Source organism: Hippocampus comes, unplaced genomic scaffold (genome assembly GCF_001891065.2).
Source record: "Hippocampus comes isolate QL1 unplaced genomic scaffold, H_comes_QL1_v1.1 scaffold420, whole genome shotgun sequence".
In the NCBI taxonomy this organism is placed as follows: domain Eukaryota; kingdom Metazoa; phylum Chordata; class Actinopteri; order Syngnathiformes; family Syngnathidae; genus Hippocampus; species Hippocampus comes.
In genome coordinates, this window is record NW_017806163.1 from 83129 (window position 1) to 103539 (window position 20411).

The 20411-nt window shown below is 41.0% G+C and overlaps 1 protein-coding gene across 2 annotated transcripts in view; it reads right to left on the reverse strand.

Annotated features, from left to right (window-relative positions):
- The window catches only part of LOC109531454 (SLIT-ROBO Rho GTPase-activating protein 3-like), a 32880-nt gene that overhangs the window by 4013 nt on the left and 8456 nt on the right, over positions 1 to 20411 (reverse strand). Inside the window, exons 2-18 of one of the 2 annotated variants that reach the window (XM_019895752.1) lie at positions 19955 to 20150; positions 15166 to 15328; positions 12731 to 12793; positions 10013 to 10204; positions 8813 to 8941; positions 8511 to 8732; positions 8302 to 8403; positions 6862 to 7059; positions 6669 to 6753; positions 5797 to 5824; positions 3236 to 3266; positions 2948 to 3008; positions 2188 to 2265; positions 1774 to 1908; positions 1266 to 1371; positions 960 to 1187; positions 40 to 113 (exon numbers count right to left, since the gene is read on the reverse strand). In XM_019895752.1, coding sequence (XP_019751311.1) covers positions 40 to 113; positions 960 to 1187; positions 1266 to 1371; positions 1774 to 1908; positions 2188 to 2265; positions 2948 to 3008; positions 3236 to 3266; positions 5797 to 5824; positions 6669 to 6753; positions 6862 to 7059; positions 8302 to 8403; positions 8511 to 8732; positions 8813 to 8941; positions 10013 to 10204; positions 12731 to 12793; positions 15166 to 15328; positions 19955 to 20150 — 2091 coding nt within the window. Of the gene's footprint in view, positions 1 to 39; positions 114 to 959; positions 1188 to 1265; positions 1372 to 1773; positions 1909 to 2187; positions 2266 to 2947; positions 3009 to 3235; positions 3267 to 3925; positions 4029 to 5796; positions 5825 to 6668; positions 6754 to 6861; positions 7060 to 8301; positions 8404 to 8510; positions 8733 to 8812; positions 8942 to 10012; positions 10205 to 12730; positions 12794 to 15165; positions 15329 to 19954; positions 20151 to 20411 lie in introns of both variants that reach the window. The other variant, XM_019895751.1, reaches the window with a different exon arrangement.

Genomic DNA, 20411 nt, shown 5'->3' on the forward strand with positions numbered 1-20411 from the left:
TGTGTTTGTGTGTGTGTGTACTTCTCAGGTATGACTCACCGTCATCACTGGTGTTAGGTCCAGTACCGTTGTCCACCTCATCAAGAGCGCCGGCGTCACTGTGTGGGCTCTCACTGTGTGTAAAAAATACAAAATAAAAAAATAAAATAAAAAATGGAATCACATAATACAAAGAGAAAGAAAACAACAAGCATTTTATTCAACAACTGGGATGAAAAATAATGTCCAATCGCTACAAGGTTTTGAATTTCTGTCATTTAACCCTTTCAGGGACAGCGGTTACTGCAGTGGACAGCTTATCCATGATATCAGGTTACAGTACACAAGTGATTAAGAGCAATTATTGTACATGGAAAAACAGATCGAAAACAATAAGTTTCATCACAATATGATATCATATCGAGCCAGTTTGATAGCCATAAGAACACAAGATATTCTGTGGCACACCCACTTTTGACTTACAGTATTTTCCGCACTATAAGGCGTACATAAAAGCATTCCATTTTCTCAAAAGCCAACAGTGCGCCTTATATATGGATCGATATTCTGATTTCTTGGACGTGGTATTTTCGATGTTCTGTAAAGCGCTTTGTTACAGCTGCAGCGGATGTGAAGGCTCTTTGTAAATAAAGCTATTGTATTGTATTCCTTTTAGCGTAGCTCCATCTAGTGGATGCCTATCGCAATCGCAGTCACTAGTGCAGCTTTTATTCTATGCGCCTTATAATGTGGTCCGCCCTATATATGAAAACAGTTTTAAAATAGGGCATTCACTACTCTGAAGATGCCGACAGTGCGGAAAATACAGTCGTTCTTCTCTTTGTTTTGAATATCTTTGAGCATTTCAACCTTTCTTTTAACTTTTAACTGCATTTTTGTAAGTCTTGATACCTTTTCGTGTCGATTTGAGCATTGCATTATTTATTGCCACATGCTGGACACCTTCCCTTCAAACTCACCAGTATTCCTCGCCTCCGGCCATGCACTTCTCATACACAGGTCCCTCCAACTCACGTTGGGGTGGGAATATGGCTTCATGGTGAATAATGATCGTCTTAATGACCTCGTTAACATGCGCCTGGCAGGCAACGGGATCCTGGTCCTCCGGTATGGGCATCAGCGTGGGGCCGAAGCAAATGGCCAGATTGTAAGGGTCCATCATGTTTTCGTCACTGTACTGGGATAGACTGAAGGGACAGAGGCAATTAGCGCCACCGCCGAGCTGTCACTCAGCGGAGGCGCACACTTGCTGCAAGGCGACTCACTGATTTAGAAAGGCGAACAGGTATCTCATGACGATGACCACAGGCGGCTGGAGAGTGGCAATAATCTGCTGGAGGTGATGAGCTCGATCGGAACCAAAGTCCAGCTCTGAAAAACAACATCAGCGAGAGAAGTCAGCGCCACCAAAGGCTTTGTCACCTGACTTAAATCTTCAACGTGAATTGATCCATTTGTGTGTGTGTGTGTGTGTGTGTGTGTGTGTGTATATAAAACAAACAATGGAAAACAAAAATGGAAAAATAGCCACTTATCTCATTTTTTTTGTTGGTGTGAAAATTTTCACATTGACATGTTAAAGTTGTTGTTTTCGTCTTTTTCTTGGAAAAAAAAATTGCCTCACTTATGTAATTGGACTCTCCCCCACCCCCTTTCCTCCCAGTAATGCTTTACAGAGAAAATCAGCCACTTTTAGAATGTTCAAAGAAACAAACAATGAGTGGCCTCCCAAAACAGCTTCATGCTTGACAAGTTGCCCAGAAGATGACTCACTCGTAGTGGATATGAGGTCAAGGAAATGCTCTTTAGGGAACAGCGGCTTCTCCAGGCCCCTGAAGTAGAGTTTAAGAACGCCGGCCACAGAGTTGATGTCATGATCTGACTGATCGTCCACCAGTGGATCTTCTCCTACAGACGCAATCAAACCTTCCTCTTAGTCAACGTCACAAATAAAATTTGAGATTGTGCGTGGAATATGCCTGCGCATTTACTATCACGCCAGGATCTCATGCAAAATGCATCTACAAAGGTTGAAATATGCATTGTAGTGTTCCAAGTGATGCTCTTTCTTGCTTTGCACTTGAGAGACCTTCGTTTTTTGTTGTTTTTTTTGTTTGTTTTTTTTTTGCTGCGGACAAAATGCAATCTGTAGACTCAGTCGAGATGGACAAAAAGACTGACACTGACCTCTTTCAAATGCATTTTTAATGTCGTTGACTTCCACTTGGGATCCCGGAACTCGAAATATACCTTGCTGCTGAAGACCTGCAGAGAAACAACGCATTATCTGACTTCTAATTTTTTTTTTCAAGAGATTTTTTGGGATATAATAGTTTGGAATTTTTCATTATAGTTAGTTTTGAAATTGTTTTTGACTTTTGGTTTTAAATTCATTTAATTTTTTATTAGTTTTTAGCAAATATTTGATTTAGTTTCATTTATATTAGTTTTTTTTTTTAATGGAGTGTTTGTCCAGTGCAAGATAAAAAGTGAAAGGTCCCGAAGTATTGTGTAATAAAGTAAGTAAACTAAAATTCTCAAATGACTGTTTTTGACCTTCCTTTATACTGTATGGACACTGAGCAATACCAAAATACCAACATAAATACATTTAAAATGAACCCCGAAAGCTTATGTATGACATGAAATGACAAAAAACATTCTAGCTGCAGTTATGCAGTTAAAGTTAGTTTTAAAAACATAAGCTGTAGTTTCTTTTTTTTCTTTCTTTCTTTTTTTTTTTTTTTTAAACAAACATTTTTATTTTAATTTTATTTTGTTCACAAAAATGTTTCTGGATTTTAGTTTGTTGTTTATTTATTATTATTTATTATTAGTTGTCATTAACTACACTAACCTTGCAGATTTGGACGTGATCATTTTTCCCTATTCCAAACATTTCTTTTTAAATCAAACTTTTTCTCGAAAACACAACATGGGAACCCACCATAAAGATTGACGTATCGGACACAACTCTCAACCACCACTGGTATGGGCTGACCCGAGTCCTGCGGTCACATTCAAATTATTATCGTCAGATGAACAATAAGTACATAGAATAAATCAAGTATTCAATGTTCTTAATCAAATCATATGAAATGTTACAGCTGCAGAACAAAACTATGAAATGCAATGAATATTATGATTTAAGTATGTCCACATAAAGGAGTATCAACAGAACAGAGGCCGAGAAAGTAGCAAAATGGTGATGCCACCCAGCTGAAGGACAGAGTACCTGAGTCCTGGATCGGACATTCCGTCTTCCCCTGGGCAGAGAGCAGTAAGGCACGTAGACAGTGGAAGAGAGGCGACAACAACCACAAACAAGTTAGTGAGGAAGACAGATCTCACAGAGAGAAAAAAAAAAAAAAAGAAGAGGTCTGGAAATGCCAAAGCATCGATTCAGTGCCTTATAGGGATGCGCACATGAGCACATTGCTTTGCGGAACTGGGGAGCTACATAGGAGAATACTCGTCTCAATTCAAAGCCTGCAGATGCTTTCGTTAGCACCATACCGCAAATTACCTTTTAAAAAGAGTTGGACTGAGGAAGTACCAAAACAGCAGAACAGATGCTGACTCTGCTCGCCATGTGTTTATTTCAATAGTCTAACACGGCTGGTGCACGGCCAACTGGCATGTTTATCCAGCCAGTGGACTCAATTTCGCCAGGCCTACTGGGCCGAGAGCATTAAAAGCAAACTGCAGCTCCGCCTTTGGTCGATTTGCTGGTGCCTGATTTGACGAGGAGGCGGCGGGGGACAAGGGGACGAGCAAGAGAAGAGTCAGAGCGTGAGCGAGCCGAACGTATGAGTAAAAGAGTGGCCAAAAGGTGAGTGGAGGAAAACGACCACAACCCCAAAAGGGACCACCGGCGAAATAGCAGAGCTCACCAAGAGACAAAGAGCACACGATGGGCTCGTACCTGGATGAAGGCCTCCATATTGCCGTTAAACAGCTTACGCCTAAAAATGGAGCGAGGTCTAGACTTCCGTATTCTCTGAGGTTTAGGGGGGAGTATGGGGGGCCTGGGGAGAGGGTGGGGATGGGGGGGGGGTTGCACCGTTGGTATGACAATTATGAATAATAATGCAATTGCTATTCTGTAGTAGTTCACAAACATCGCATCCGCCCCACACTGTTTACAAGTTCTCAACTCTCCAGTCTTGATTTGACTCCTGTCGGCAAGCTCAGAAATGCTGCAATCAAGGAAAGTGGATATCCCACGATTTGACGTAATGTTCCAGATGGAAGCAAATAATTGCATTTATTTTTTCAATTAGCGTGCAGTGACAGATCATCTTGCGTGCCGCGGGAAATTACCCAATTTCACGTAATTGGTTGGTCCGTAAATGATTACCTCTTTGCTCCAAATATTGTTTCCTTGCTCATCTATCCATGCTAGCGACGTGTACTGACAGGCACAATGGTTAAATGCTCTCTCACTAAAATGGCAAAAGGCACAATTAACCTGTTTGACCTGTTGCAATTCACACGACATTAAATCACATAAATCAATAAACAGGCCCAGATTTCCAACTGAATTCCAGTTTAGCAATTTGTGAGTAACTTAAGACGCCGTTCTTTCATCATTATTCTTTTTGTGAAATGTATTTGGATGTCTACAGTGAGGTTTGACCCATCCATCCATGTATCCATTTTCTATAGTCTACCGCATATTGTATTCGGATTGCGGGGACCAGGAGCCTATCACAGCTGACTTTTGGCAAAAGGCAGTCCATAGCCTCGATTGGTTACCAGTTAGTCACAGGGCACCTACAGAATCCAGCCTTCCTGTGTGGAGTTGGTACGATCCCCTGCGTGTGTTTTCTCTGGGTACTCCGGTTTCTTCACACATTCCAAAAACATGCATGGTCGGTTAATGGAGCATTCTAAAATTGTCACTTGGTGTGACTGTGAGTGTGAATGGTTGTTCGTCTATGTATGCCCTGCGATTGGCTGGCAACCAGTTCTGCATGTTCCCCGTCTTGTGACCGAAGACAGCTGGAAGGGGCTCCAGCATGCCCGCGACCCTTGTGAGGATAAACGGCTCAGATAACGGATGGATGGATTGATGGCTAATCTTTTCATAGGTCTCAGATTGCTTGCATATGCGACGGCCTTGCGACAAGGAAAAACATTTGGCAAATTGGAGGTATTCCAGTGCACTGTTCCAAATCGGAGGCGGAGAATTTCCAATATAGTTTTCTGGAATGCAACACATGAAACCTCTATCACCACGGCTTTGCATTTGGCACATGACTGGGGATGTAGATGCTGTATGTATCATAGCTGTCAGTTTATTTTCAAAGACAAAAAAAAAAAAAAAAAAAAAAAAAAGGCTATCTTGTCTGTTAGCTAATTTGTGGTTTTAGTGTTTCAAATTTGTGTGACATCGAGTTTTAAAGCGGTACTAATCGTCTTAAATGTCAAACATTTTTACCTGTCAACAGAAAATTAGTGCAATAAAATACACTGGACCTCAGAGAATTACCACAAATATGACTCGGTGAAGTTTTAACGACTCCATGAAAGTAACAGAAAAGCCCAGGCACACTTTGATTGTAATAACATCATGTCTGTAATCGCAATAATCTGATCTTGTTTTGATAAAATTGTATACCGTCTTGCCGAAAGCTTCAGAAGAAGACTTATTTCCAAGTCTTGCATAATGTTACCATTGACATTCCCATTCCCACACCGGCATCTCATTTTTGCTCTATCCAGCGACACCAAGGGAAAGATTTTAAACATCAATGCCTACTTTATTTGCTCTTTTGTCACTGGACATCTTACCTTGTCGTTCCATATTCAGCCCTCTCCCCTAAAAGACAAAAGAGCACAAAAGACACGAAATTAGTATACGCCGCTTTTCAAATGGTACAGTTGAGTGCCAACCCCAAAAAAAGTGAGGCTGCCAGATTGGAGACGGAAAGGGGTGTTATGAGAAAACAGGCATCTATTCAGACGCACTCAATGGGGTGAGTACCATGGCCGCATTTGTCACACCGCCAAGCTGTCAGCCATTCAGCAGTCGCCCTGGTAACGGAACACGAGCCCCCCGAAGTGCCCCGGATAGCCTGACTGCTCTGTCTGCAGAGTGCAAGCATATCCACGAGCAGCTTTTGGCGTGCTGCTTGATAGATGACGGTTTCGTAAGTGTCCTATTTTGACCTGCACATTTTGATTAGTAAATTAGAAAGGATTGTTTAAGCATTTTGTCACGTGTAAAGGAGCTTCCTGCACAACCCCACTTTATGTCGCATACTTGTAACCATACAGCAGACGACTTGAATGACTTGATGTTGTTCGGTCATGATTTGGATGCAAGTTCAAACCAATGTAAAAAGTGAACGCTCATGCTTCAACAATCTAATTTGTCTCTATAAAGTATTTGCGGTGGCCCTAATATATGACATTTCAAGGTTACCAATGGTGCAGCGTCTTATGAATACGCCAAGAAGGCGCGCTGATGTTTCTCAGTGACTTTGCAACCACAATTTTGTCTTTCTTTAAAAGAGGCTGAACAAGTGAATCGTTATTTACACTTAAGTAATACAATATCAATTCACACAAAAACCTTTTGGAAAAGCTCTCTAAACTCTCAATGGTACGATGCAGTGATTTTTGACTGTGCACCATTTTTGTATGCATGTCATAAGACTCACCTTCTCCCAGTGTCTGCTTCAGAAGGTCATGTTTGGCTTGAAGTTTGACAATAAGGTTGCTGCCATTTAAGTACTCTTTGTATTTCTGCAGGGGGAGAAAGGGAATAATTGAGCTTTAAAAATATATACGAACAGTGTATTTTACAGATTATACACCAATATTTTGTCATTGTTAAAGCTTATCAGAACTCACGGTGAAGTAGAAGCCCTCTGTCTCTTGCTGATTGGCTCGTCTCTTCGAAATGTTGACTTTGCTCATGTAGGAGTCAGATGAGGCTGACTTTACTGACTCTGTGGACTGACTGTGCTGGAAGGCCTCGGAAACATCGAAGTCCTCCACTGTGAGCATGTCCTGAAGGGTCTGCATTGTGGCGTCCAGAGTTTTCCTCACCTGACATTAACAGGCACACACGTATTTAGTATTAGATAAATATTTCATAAAACCTCTATCATCTCTCGAATCAATCTATCAAGTAAAAAGAAAAGCATTTTGATGAAAAATATTAACTACATGTGAGCAATGTGCATTTGGATCAAACTGTTACGAGAACTAAACCATCTGATAATATCAAAAAAAAAAAAAAAAAAGGAAGCATACTACCATGCGATCATACAGACATATTGAAATGTTTTTTCAAGGTAACAATTATTTACTTTTGTACCACTGAACGGTTCCAATAACCTAGCAAAACTAGGTTTATATAGCTATGTAGCAGCTGCTGCGCTAACAAACAGCTGCTGAAGTATAAAAGCGCCTTACAGGACATTTAACATCAAATAATAATACAACAGAACACATAACATAAAACATCAACAATGGCACAGTTGTAACAAGTATTCCTACGTGCGCCTTGCTGTTTGAAATGGTTATAAACGAAAGAGGAGAGAATCAAAGTCTCCTTTCACCAGTGGTTCAGAGACATCGTGAGAACAGCATGCGTGACGTCACACGTCTGCTACAAGCAAAGTTTGAAATTAAAAGTAAACGAGAAACTGGAGCAACACTGACAAACAGAAATGGGTTCAATTTTCCTGCCCCACGTAACTCCGCTTCAATTTCAAGCGCAGACGGTCAGTTCCATATTAAAGATTAACACTGTTGTAGACGCCAACATTAACCCTTGCGGTTGTTTTAGTCCTTCTGTCAGCATACTAGCTAGTAGTGGATAAACAATGTGACCTGAGTTACATCTTTTTGAGAACTATATCATGCATTTATATCAGTATACAGAATTAGTGAGCATACAGGGTCCTTGTTTCAGGTTTAAAGCCCTTCATAGTGTTGCTTCGCTTCACATTTTAGACATCAGCTGTAGCTTCATATTTAATGTGGTAGTTCAAATAACATCTCAGAAAACTGCTTACAGAGCAGCTGATATCAATCTTTAAATCATTCTCCTGTTCTACTACATTTGGCTGGCTTATGTCTGATGGTTTATGACAAGACATTTAATATCCTACCACAGCGCTGATTCTTTCAGTAAATCTGTGTTACAGGAAATTGTCAAAACCTGCATGGCGGGTTATTTGACTTTGTGCTTTTTGATGGTATGTACACTGAAGTAACAGTGGCACCTATCATTAAAGTTTATGTCAAGCCAGTCAAACATTTGTGAAAAAAAAAACATGTCACCTCTTCGTTTTCTATTTTGAGCGTTGCCAGGCGAGTCTGAAGCTGCTGGTATCGCATCAAGAGTTCCGTCTGGACAGGCTGCTGCGCGCTCACCTGGCACACCTGGCAGGAAAGCAGGACACAAACTCTGATGTGAGGACTTGATAAGGATCACGCAACAAACTTAAAAAAAAAAAGACCTTGAAATAAGCTCGACATCTCCCACTCACCTCGTCGCCCATGTGCGGCTGATAGTCAAAGCGTGCCGGAGGACAGAACATCTGAGAGTGCATGTCCATGAACTTGTGCTTGTCTCCTCGGAGGTCCATGGCGTCCACTGCTCCTTCTAGAACATCCAAACCCTCATGTCGAGATGTCTCCAGGCTATATTCGGCCGACAGGTAGGTTCTCAGGGTCCGCGTCAAGCTAGCATGGTACCCCATATCACAACACTATGTATGGGAAGTGAAACATAATCCTTATTAATGTATTCAACCGAGTGTGTGTTTATCCACTGAGTGGTTGTACTTACATCGATCATATCGGACACATCGTGGATATAGTATTTTGCCACCAAGGCATTAGTGGCTGCCAGATTGAGAAGATAGTCATTGCGGGCCTTAGTACACTTGAGTTTGTTTTCAAAATACTTGGCTTGTCTCTATGAGAAAGAGAAAAACATGGATGCATGATGATAAGGAAAATGAGTGCAGCTTACAGAATTGCGACACAACTTGACAACAATGTGGCATTTTAAGACCTTTAAGGACATTTTTAAGAATGACTACGGAATTTATATCAGGAAATGAACTTAAATGTACCGTATTTTCCACACTAAAAAGCGCACCTAAAAGCCTTCCATTTTCTTAAAGGCTCACAGCGTGCCTTAAAATCCGTTGCACCTTGTGTATGGTCATTACGGTAATATGTCAACCCCCAAAATGGCTCCTTGCTAGACACATGCTTACAACGCAGAGTTCAAACTTAAGGCGATCGGTTTCGCAGTTGAACACGGAAATAGAGCAGCGGCAAGAGAGTTCAATGTTAACGAGTCAAAGTTGTAACTTGTTGTTGGTTAAGTGAACTGTGTCGCTGCTTTATTAAATAAGTTTTACTGACATCTGATTGTCGCTATATAAATCAGGGTGTAGTGTAGTGTAGTGTTCTAACCCAGCCGCTGGGGAGCAGTGCCCTCCCCTGGGGGTACACTGTTCCCCGGTGCCGGTCCCAAGCCCGGGGAAATGGGGAGGGTTGCGTCAGGAAGGGCATCCGGCGTAAAACTTTTGCCAAGACGGACATGCGAGTTGATAGGGCGGTTTGCAGGGACGGATGGGAATTAATGACTCGCTGTGGCGACCCCTGAAAAGGGACGTGCCGAAAGGAGAAGAAGAAGAAGAGTGTAGTGTAGTGTTCTGTTGGTATTTCCTTGAGCGTAGCTCCATCTAGTGGATGCATTGTAGATTGTGTCTTATAATGTGGTGTGTCCAATATATGAAAAAAATTACAAAATAGGCCATTCATTGAAGGTGCGCCTCATAATCCAGTGCGCCTTTTAGTGTGGAAAATACGGTATATTTCCCTCTTTGACAGCATTTACCGTGCATTCATCACTATCTATTGAGCTCTCATGGGGCTGTAAATATTTTTTTCGTATAACATCAGATAGCCATGAAGTCAAAAAACAGAATACACAGTATCTCATTTGTAACAACGAGTCCGTCACAAGACACACCTTCTCTTTCATTTTCTCCATCTTCTTCACAGAGCTTCGTCGCTGCGGCCTTTCATCGTGACCATATCGCAGCAAGGCGGCGCTGATGTCGTTGCCCTTGCCGATGTGCTTCTCCTCCTGCTTCTCGGCCTCCTTCAGCTTGCCTTCGGCGCTGATGCTCTCCGTGTGGTACATGTGGTACGTCTTCATTACCTGTCGCGAGACACACACAGACACACACGTACATGCTCAGTGTGAGACGACCTACCGCCTAAAAAAATATCCAAGGAACCTTCAGAAGCAACATATTTGTAGCTCACAACACAAAGAATGCAACCTAATTTTATCAAATTAGTTGAAGATATTGTATTTTGGAGTCTTATTTTGAACCCTTTCATGCACCCTGTAACCCGATAACATGATAAGTTGTCCACTGCAGGAACCGCTGTCCCTGAAAGTGTTTAAGGGATGAGAGCATTAGAAAATGTTTTCATATTCATTTCCATGGCAGTGTTATATTTATCGGACTAATCTGAGTGGATGTAACTCAATTTACCAGAGCTGACATCGTTTTGTCTTCTTTTGAGAGCAAACTAGCTGAGACTACAAACGACGCATTCTACGCGGTGCATTCCATTTGCTTTAATTGCTTCAAATAATCCACAATGAATGCCACACGATCAACACAATTCTTAAAGCTCAGTTCAGCAAATGAATTAGCGCGCCCTCTTTATAAGGGTAATGGTCATGATGGTAAACCAAAGATTACAAAGACAACAATGGAACTCAAAGATAAAATTCAGCTCTTGCGTGATTCTGGAAAATGAATGGATGACTCCAAAAGTTCGAGCCCTGGATGAAAGCCATAATTACAAAAAAAAACGAAGTCGTCAAACGGCCTTGTGGAGCCAAATATTGCATAAGAAAAATATGAACAAATGAGAAAATAAATGATGCAAATATGAGGTTGTACATCAAGAACAAAATAATGACCACAGTATACAGAAGGGGGTGTACATTAGCTGAAAATAGTGTCGAACGCTACACGTGTCAGTGTTATGTATTTGCTTCCTCTACCCTTCATCACACCAGGGAGTGTAACTTAATCATCTTGCTGAACGGGACGCTTCTCAGCTGGGTGTGTCTTTCTAATGTGCTTGGGTCTCTCTGTTTGCCTGTTTGTCTTCATCTTTGAATACCAAACCAAAAATCATCCCTACATGCACAGTGTGTTTTAGACCACGCAAGCTTCCCTTTCCTTACCCTTTGTTAGATCCAAAAGACAAACGCAACCGAGGCACAACATTGCAAGGTCTCAAAGGAATGTTGCCACCAAAGACCGTCACTATTGAGTATTTTTAGAATCCATTATTTTATCGGATATTCCTTTGAGTAATCGAATCATCGGACGCAATTTTAGTTTGCATTAAAGTGTATTACGAAACCATTTCCCCTTCAATTTCTGTTTATCAAACAATTATTGTTTAGTTGGTATTGTTTACCCAGTATCCCATGAGAGCGATTGCCACACTCACCAACCTTTTTGAAACGGATTCATTTACGGTTTCCGTCATTGTTTTCCAAAGAAAAAGCAGACGTTTGCAAATGCCTGATTTTAATTAAACACAAAAGATTAATTGGTCTACTTTCATGAAGGACTGCAGAAATAATTACGGTTGAAAAGCTGAAATCAGAGGATTTGGACAATTTTAAGGTAAGCAATGGCTCTAAATAATTATTCGATAATAAAAATAGTTGTCGATTAATTCAGTGATTTGGATACCTGGCCACAAACACTGACAGAAAACCAAGTTCAACATGTGATGTTGCGCGAATCGATGATTTGACTAAATGATAGAGGCGCTCAATATCCGGTTTGTCAGACGAGCTGAACAGCCAAAGCCACAAAAACAACCCTGATGTGGATATTTGCAAGACTTATCATCGTAAACCCCAGACAGGGAACACAAATCCTAAAATTAAATATGCCTTCTTTGAAGAGCGCCACACTAAACTAAATAAACTACGGTAAACTAATAACCACGAAACAACCACAAACTGAATCTCCCTCAGCCTCACTCACTGCCAAATTATGGTTTCCTAGGCAACGCCGTCTGTAAGCGATGTACCAAAAGGACAGCCAGATCGATTAACAAGGGAGGAAAGGGCGCTTGGTAGTGACAGCAAGCGGCGCTCCAAGTCGCAAACCAAATAGCACAGGAAGCAGTCAGCCGATCAATAGCGTGTCACGTATGCAGCGAGCTCCCAAGTTTTGCGATTATCATGTGAGCTGGACGCAGCTGTTTTCCATTTGCCACACGGACCTGCTCTGCAAATGAACGCGCATGTGCATGCGACGTGCATACATGCGCTCTTCGTGTCAATGGTAGTTGAGTCTTCCGAACGCACACATAAACGAACAACCTATCCTAACAAACAGATGTGTCCGACCTTCAGCAGCTGCTCTTTTTCGCCGTTGTGAGTAACACAACCACTCCACTCTCTTCCCCGGGGAGAAATTCACAATAGATGAATGCAAATGTGCGTGACCTCAGGAGAAGTTAGAGGATAAACTGCTGATCAAGCAAGTCTGCCGTGTGCAGTGTCAGGGCTGGCCAGCTGTTTCACGGGTTATGGTCTGACAATTGAGAGGAGGCAGGATATAGCAACGCACGCACGCAATGCCAGACGACCTGTTATGGACATTAAAAAAAGGACAATAATATTTGGTTGACTCACTGTGTAGAGCTCAGTGGTGACTTTCACAAGCTCCTCATGCATCTGCACTCCGATGTCTTTGCTCTGTAAAAGATATTAGTCAACATTAGAAGAGAGGTGGAAAAAATTGTGCTCAAGAGCAGGGGTGGTTCTAGGATCAGAGGTTTAGGGGGGCTGAGCTCCCATGCTGGTAAGAAAAATGTTACTGTTTTGTGTAGTTTAACACAAATTCGATGAAAGAGAAGCGTACCACTTTTTGGGGAAGTCGGTGACTAACCTATAATATTAACACGTGCGCATGACACAACACCCAGCTTTTCTCATTCTAATTCAAACAGAGGACAGTGGTGCTCTTCCTAACCGACGCCAACATTTCTGAGTCGGAATAATCGTCAGGTATCTCCTTCCTAACAGCATAAACAGTCAGCTATCATTAAAAGCAACAGAATGTTAAAATGGGAACAATAATAGAGTGTTGGTATTATGGAGTGGAAGTTGAGAAATGTTCCACAAATTCCAGTTGAGGCAACGTCTGATTCTTGACTCAACGGAGCTAGCTAGCTAGCTAGCATGCATAGAGCCCTGTCAAGACGGAATTGGGTGGAACCATTTATGAGCCAAGGGGGGTGCTATATTTTTGTTATGAAAATATTATGCTTCAAAAAAATGACATACAGTAAAATAAATAATATCTCAAATTTTATCGATGCGGTCCTTCAATGTAGGTTTAAAAGAAATTGGTAGAAACAGCTGTGATTGAGGGCCAGAATTTATTTATTTTTTCAAACCGTTGAGATCCATTGCAGGAAAAAGTTGATATAAAATGAGCAAAGCAATTTATAAAATGATAAGGAGATGTCACTTTTATGATATTCTATGTAGTGTATTTTCTATTCATAGGATTTATTGTATTTATAATAAAATAGTTCACCGGCTATTCAATATATTTAAATTTGAACCTTTGACCGTCCAGTTTCGCACAGTGGAACAACCCACTCTACGAAGCAGTTGACGCTTAGCATCCAACGGCGTAAAAGAACCGCGACAATGCGAGCATGAATGTAGCCCAGGGAATATGATGAAGCAGACATGTCGCCCTGCCAATGCTAACAGGCCCTGAGGAAGAGGGTTCAAAGGTGAGGAACTCTGTGAAGTTCACGTCTTTGCCACCTCCCAAGGGGCCACTTGTCAAACACAACAAGCCTGTGTTTCCCCAAAAACTGAAACGTCGGCACATTTGCCCCAATAAACACGCAAGTCATTCCAGTCCCACACGTGCAATACATTAGCAATGAAGCAGCGCTGCGGATGAATGCACCAGAACGTGATTTTTTTGTTTTGAATAACTTCTCCAGTTGCTTTAAACTCTTAGCAGGGGGAGACAGACTTTCTGCAGGCTGTTCCTAAAACGCCTCTCTTTGTGCTGGCTGGCTGAAGACAAACCAATCATGGCTCCCATCGTGACACTGCAGAACCCCCAAGAGGGCATAAATTATCCTCCATTCCCTCTGCTGTCAAGCGATAGTGATTTCAGATCGCTTGGACAGAATATTCATCACAACCCCCGAGCCCACAGCCACTTTCCTATCTTTACACAATGCGCATCTGTTATGAAAGAGTAACCAATAGTGACTATGTTAGACAATTACCCATCTGTACTGAAATTATGAATGAGATTCTGTCACAAGATGAGAATGTATCAGCATAAATAATAATCATATTAATAAAGAGTACTTTTACGGTGGAACTGACATGTTGAAATCAGCAATGGCTAGGAAGTATGGATTCAAAACCATGTAGTGAATGTACGTCTTCAATACATTTTCTTTTTTTGAAACAACAAAAATAAAATGCAACAACGGCAAGCACACACAGGCAGCTATTTTGAGTTAATAATGCTTGACTAAATTATGTCATTCTTTGGATTTACACCATTTTAGTTGAGTTCCATACAGTAGACCAGGGGTCGGCAACCCATGGCTCGAGAGCCGCCTGCGGATCTTTAGCGGCGTCCGAGTGGCTCCCTGGAGCTTTTTCCAAAATGTTTGAAAATGGAAAAAGATGGGGAGGGAAATATATTTTTTCTTTTAATATGGTTTCTGTAGGAGGACAAACATGACACAAACGTTCTTCACGTTTTCAAATGCTATAAAAATGTGTAGAATAAATATTACATTTCAAAATTTCTAGCGATTTTGATAGTAGGCTAATATAGCTAATAAAGATACATACAGCATGTGTTTCCTTCATTAAAAGGCTTATATAAGGCTTTTATTTTTTTTGTGGTTCCAGACATATTTGTTTTTTGTCTTTTTTGTCCGATATGGCTCTTTCCACATTTTGGGTTGCCGACCCCTGCAGTAGAAGGATAACACATGACAGATGACGTGTGACGATGCATGTTACAGCCATCAGTCTGGCTTGCACGCCTTCATCAATTTCATTCCACCGCTGACCTTTTTGAAAAGTCTGAGGACATCATCGCCCACGTGCGTCAGGCGGACAATGACGTTGTTGTTGTAGATGTCACTTAATGTCGCGTGGTCTCTGCTCTCCCGCCGGGTCTGGTCCAAAACCAAGTACCAGCAGTTGATAGTGGACAGCAGATTTTGGTCCTTCCTGAAACAACCACAGCAAGACGCCATTGAGCAGTTAGTGGTGGGGGGGGGGGGGGCAACCAAGCTTGATCCTAGTTATGATTTACTTGACTTCGTTGTTAATATTTCACGCATAGATCAAATCACTTGTTCCGCAATGTCATTCTTACATCAGATGGCACAAGACAAGATCGTTAAAACACCAAAACAAAGACGTGTGTGTTCATGTGACTTGACATTGTTTTCCGGGAGAATGAGCAAGAACACCGAACAATAGTCACCAGCCCGTCACAGGCAACAGGTAAGCTAACAACCATTTAAACTTATCGTCACACCTCTGGGTAATTTAGAGTCTTCAATAAGGCCAGGGAGGTAAATGTGCCAATCACGACTCCACACCCCATAGGAATCAGTCGTGAGGACATAATACATTCCCTGAACCCTTCTACATATTCTGTATTTGACTCAGTTATCGTCTTAACCCTAAAACGACACGTTGACCAAACACTGCACTAAATTTTAGATTATCTCTTGTCCCCCCCTCAAAACGTCCTCTCAAATGTTATAAACTAGACTCGGTCCTCACAAAGATAGCTGGATGGACACACACACACACACACACACACACACACACACACACACACACACACACACACACACACACACACACACACACACAACCAGCATGCGGGCTGCTCTTGCCTCATTGCTCGAGGGAGCATGTGAGTTCAATTACGTTCACACCGAAGTTTGTTTATCTTCTTTTTTTTTTCTTTAGGGAACATGAGACTGCTTTTTCCATCATCAAACTGTTTTGACTAAGACACCGATGAAGTCAACAAAGACTCTTATCATTAAAGGCTATCATGGCACTTTGCTAACAGCCAATAAGTGACCAACACCAAAATCTGATCAAAATTCAATCTTTTCTACTGCTATTACTGATGCGGTAGATGGCTGGAAATGATGTTGGAAAGAATGGAACACTCTGAAGTTGGAGGGGGAAATGACATCTCTGACAAAAATCTCTTCTAATTCTCTCCCTACTGCACAAGAATCATTGCTATTGATTTGGAAGAAGGCAGCCGCAATCAACTTTACATTATTCATTTTGCAAACACTATTTAATTGTTGATTCATGTGCTTTTTATGTCCCTGCTAGTTTTCTTAAAGGACAACTGTCACTATATATTGGATGGCTGGTCAGCACCATTTTATTACATTATACTCACTCGGTCATCTACTTTAAAGTTCGATCCAAACACATGGTGTACCAACAGCAATACAGATCAAAGATTGAAAAGTATACTATTATTAACTGATGTCTGGATTCAGGCCATGAACTCTGAAATCAAATGACAATTCAGAGACAGAGTGTTTATTTTTGGAGCTCGTCTCACTTTTGAAGAGCATTTTCAAAAGAATCCTCCATGTTTCTCTGTCAAGTCATGAAACATTTTCGATTGTTCTTGTCCCTGACGAGTCATTGTTTGGCTTTTTCATTTCTTAAGTTGATATAGAGAAGCTCAGCGTCTTTTCTTGTTGTTTTCAGGACATAACTTTATTGAGTTTTGGATTTATCAGTGTCGCATTTTTTAAAAATTAGATTACAATGCGGCACAATTAGAAAACAACATGCATTACAATTTCTGTCTTACAAATACACTAACATAAGTTTTATTCAATTTGACGTGATCTCAATTCATTGAATAACTGATCATTAAAAATTTGGACAATAAGACAAAATGTATTGCTGCCTCATCATAAATGAAGTGCAATACTTGGAACCAACCAGCAGAGGCGCTGTTGATTCAATTTGAACTACTTTGCATTGAGGTATGTTGTACTTATGACTAATTGCATACTTTTTCCTGGTTGATGGGCATTTATAACAAATGTAACATAAAAAAAGTATACAGTCGATAAAAAAAAAAAAAAACAAAAAAAACATTCAGGTACAAGACACAGTGCGCGGTGCTGAGCATCAGCATCTTTTTGTTATTCCCTTTTCATTCCAGTGCAGTAAAAAGGTGAAGCCGCCCTCCCCGCAGGCTTTTCTTTCAAAGCCAAGCACAAGTTTGATCCTTGACACTCGATGCCGTGAGATTAACTGAAAAATCTTTTGCTTGTTGGCTGCTCCTCAAAAACGACGAGAAAAAGTAATATTCATGACCAAGCTTTCGCAGGTCAAGAAAACAGCACTCAGCGAAAGGAAAGCAAAAATATTGCCAGCGTTCATTATTTGACGTGAAATCCTCTTCGGTAAAGTGCAGAAAGTAATTGCTGCATGTTGAACTTACACTGATTGACAGTGGGGGAAAAGTAACAATTAATCTATGATGCAGTCCCCAAGACCGGAGCTTGTTTCTCTTCAAGAAGCTGGCCCCATCGTTTATTGCTAGGTGCTGGGCTCCATGCGCCAGAACAGTTTTGATGAGTTTATTGCCTCATTTGTGAGCCTGTTGCGACATATTATGGCACTCAGCGCAGGTTTGGTGTGTGCATTCAACTAGCAAAAAAAAAAAACCAAAACAAAACAAAACAACCAAAAAAAACCCTAATCCTTTAAGTAGGATTGCCAATAGTGTCTCTTTAATGCAGTGTCTCTTTTATTCTGTCTCATTATTTGGCCTCTTCTTTTTGAAGACGCTCACTATATGTGTTCTTTTTTTCTTTTTTTTTTTGGTCTGATTTTCAAAATAAAACTTCAAAGATCAATAAAATATTTTTTGTTCAGTCTTTCGGTCCCTGTCCATTGCCTGGTGGTTGTGGGCTGCTGAATTCAGTAATTGTTTTTGAAAAACAATTTTTTTTAATCAAAGACTCTATCCTTGGATGTTCTGAACTCCTGTTTCAATGCCAGTGATTGATTGAACAGAATGCTTCTGTCCGGAGGTGTGATTTAAATGACAATGGAACTAAGAGATTTATAATTTTGGAGTAGAGAACCAAGCCTTTGACAGACATTTGTAATGATGATCATTTTAAGAGATGGGAGTGGAGTTTTAGGAGCGGGTGGAGGGGTGGGGGTGGGGGGGGGACAACGAATGACATGAGAAGTGAAGCGATGTGAATATCTTAAAGGGGTCTCCCTTTGACTGAACGCTCCATTAATCAACATCCCAGACATGGCAGCTTTGTGTGCTTTGACTACATTTAAGTAATTGGCCGAAGAGAATGAAATAGAACTGGACAGATCACCATTGTCAATGAAAAAAATCAACCTTTGTTACGCATGACAGACCCAGACAGGTAACATGAACTTGAACATTGACTGACTTGGTTCTTTTTCAAAATGCGCATTAATTGAATTCATGTTGACATGTGAACATGTTCCAGAACAAACTAGAACTTGGTTGCCAAAATCTAAAGAGCTGCAGGGTGTGTTTGATTCACGACCACACTTAAAAACGACAACAACAAAAAACATTTTTCATTTCGAAGCAACATTTCATTCCTTCGACTCTAAGCGCAGTTAATTCTCTGTGACCGGTGAGGAAATTTGAGGATTGGAGATTCGGCGTCTAGCGTGAAGTGAAATGACAAGCACATAGAGAAGACGAGCTTGGCGGGGGTTGGCAGAGTGGGTAAAGTCTGACCTAGTTGGGGGGAACACAGCAGCCTGAGGCGAGGGTTCCTTGGCCCTGGCTGCATTTCAGGTCAATTCTTCTACATTTATACGTCCTTTTTTTTGATTGTTCATTCCTTTGTTCCCGGCCCGTATAGTCCTATTTCTACCAAGCAGCACTCACCAGAGTTGGATTTGGGCATGTTGTGAAGGCTACCAATACAGAAAAAAAAAAACTACAGAATACTGTGCCCTCCATAATTTTTATTGTAGTGAAGGAAAACCTACTAAATTACTAAAATTGAAAAACAAAACAAAAGACATTTTCATTAAGAAAATAAAATAATGAGAATGCTGTTACCAAAAGAAGAACAAACAAACTACATCATACATTTATAAAATTAACCAAAACTAACTATAATTATTGCAGTAATGTCCATTTTTTGGTCTTAGTTAATTAATGTCATAATGAGCCTTCAGGGTTCATTTAAAATGTATTTATTTCAGTAATGCTTTCTGTCTGCACATAGAAATGTGCAGACATAGAAAGGTCAAAGAGTCGTCTATAGTTCACTTAATTACACAATACTTAGTGACATTCTTTTTTTATTTTTTTAATCTGACAACCAATACTACATAAAAAAGTAAAACTAATGAAAACTAAACTGAAATAAAGCATTAAAAAAAAACCCAAAAAACAACAACAAAAAATCCAAAACCATGATAAACTTTGTGTCCTCAATGTTCTTTTGTTTACTGGCCCAAATTTCTGTCATTTGTGTAATTAATAAACGAGTTCATCTTGCTAAACCATACCAGACCAAGCCCTTTAGTGAAATTTGCACACTGCTGATCCCTGAGGAACAGGGAACCCAGGGACCAGATCCAGATCTTGAGTCAGAACCTTGGTCAGGAAAACTGTCTGGAAATTACTCTTTCAAACATGTTTTTCCGTTGTGGAGTAAATTGAAAAACCCAAGAGTCCTTGTGGAAATGACCAAATCAGAACTCAAACACAAACCACAGATCCATCATGTCGCCAATGTAGCTTATGTAGTGGTTACCGATGCAGGAACTCACTTGAAATGCTGGTGCTCTCTAGAAGTGCGGATCTTGGATGAGTAGCGCTCTGCAAGTTTGTCTAGGCCTCTGGAGAACTCCAGCTGGAGCTCAGCCTTCCGGCGGAAGAAGTCCTGTAGGTCCTGCAGCAACTGCAGGCGGGACTCCGACTGCTGCTCCAAACAACGGAATTGCTCCACCAATTGGTTACGGATCTCTGCCGATCAACAGGAGGGAATTGGACTTAGTAGGAAAAGAGCCTGGGATCGTTCATAGTCCATGTCTGATGCTGGCATTATAACATTGTTGCACTACCATAGTATCACGCTTGCGGAAGCACTTGTTTAAGAACAAAGACATCCTAATTGGATAAAAGCAGATATCTAACTGCATTTGTCTGTTTTGTGTGTGTGTGTGTGTGTGTGTGTGTGTGTGTGTGTGTGTGTGTGTGTGTGTGTGTGTGGGTGGGTGCGTGGGT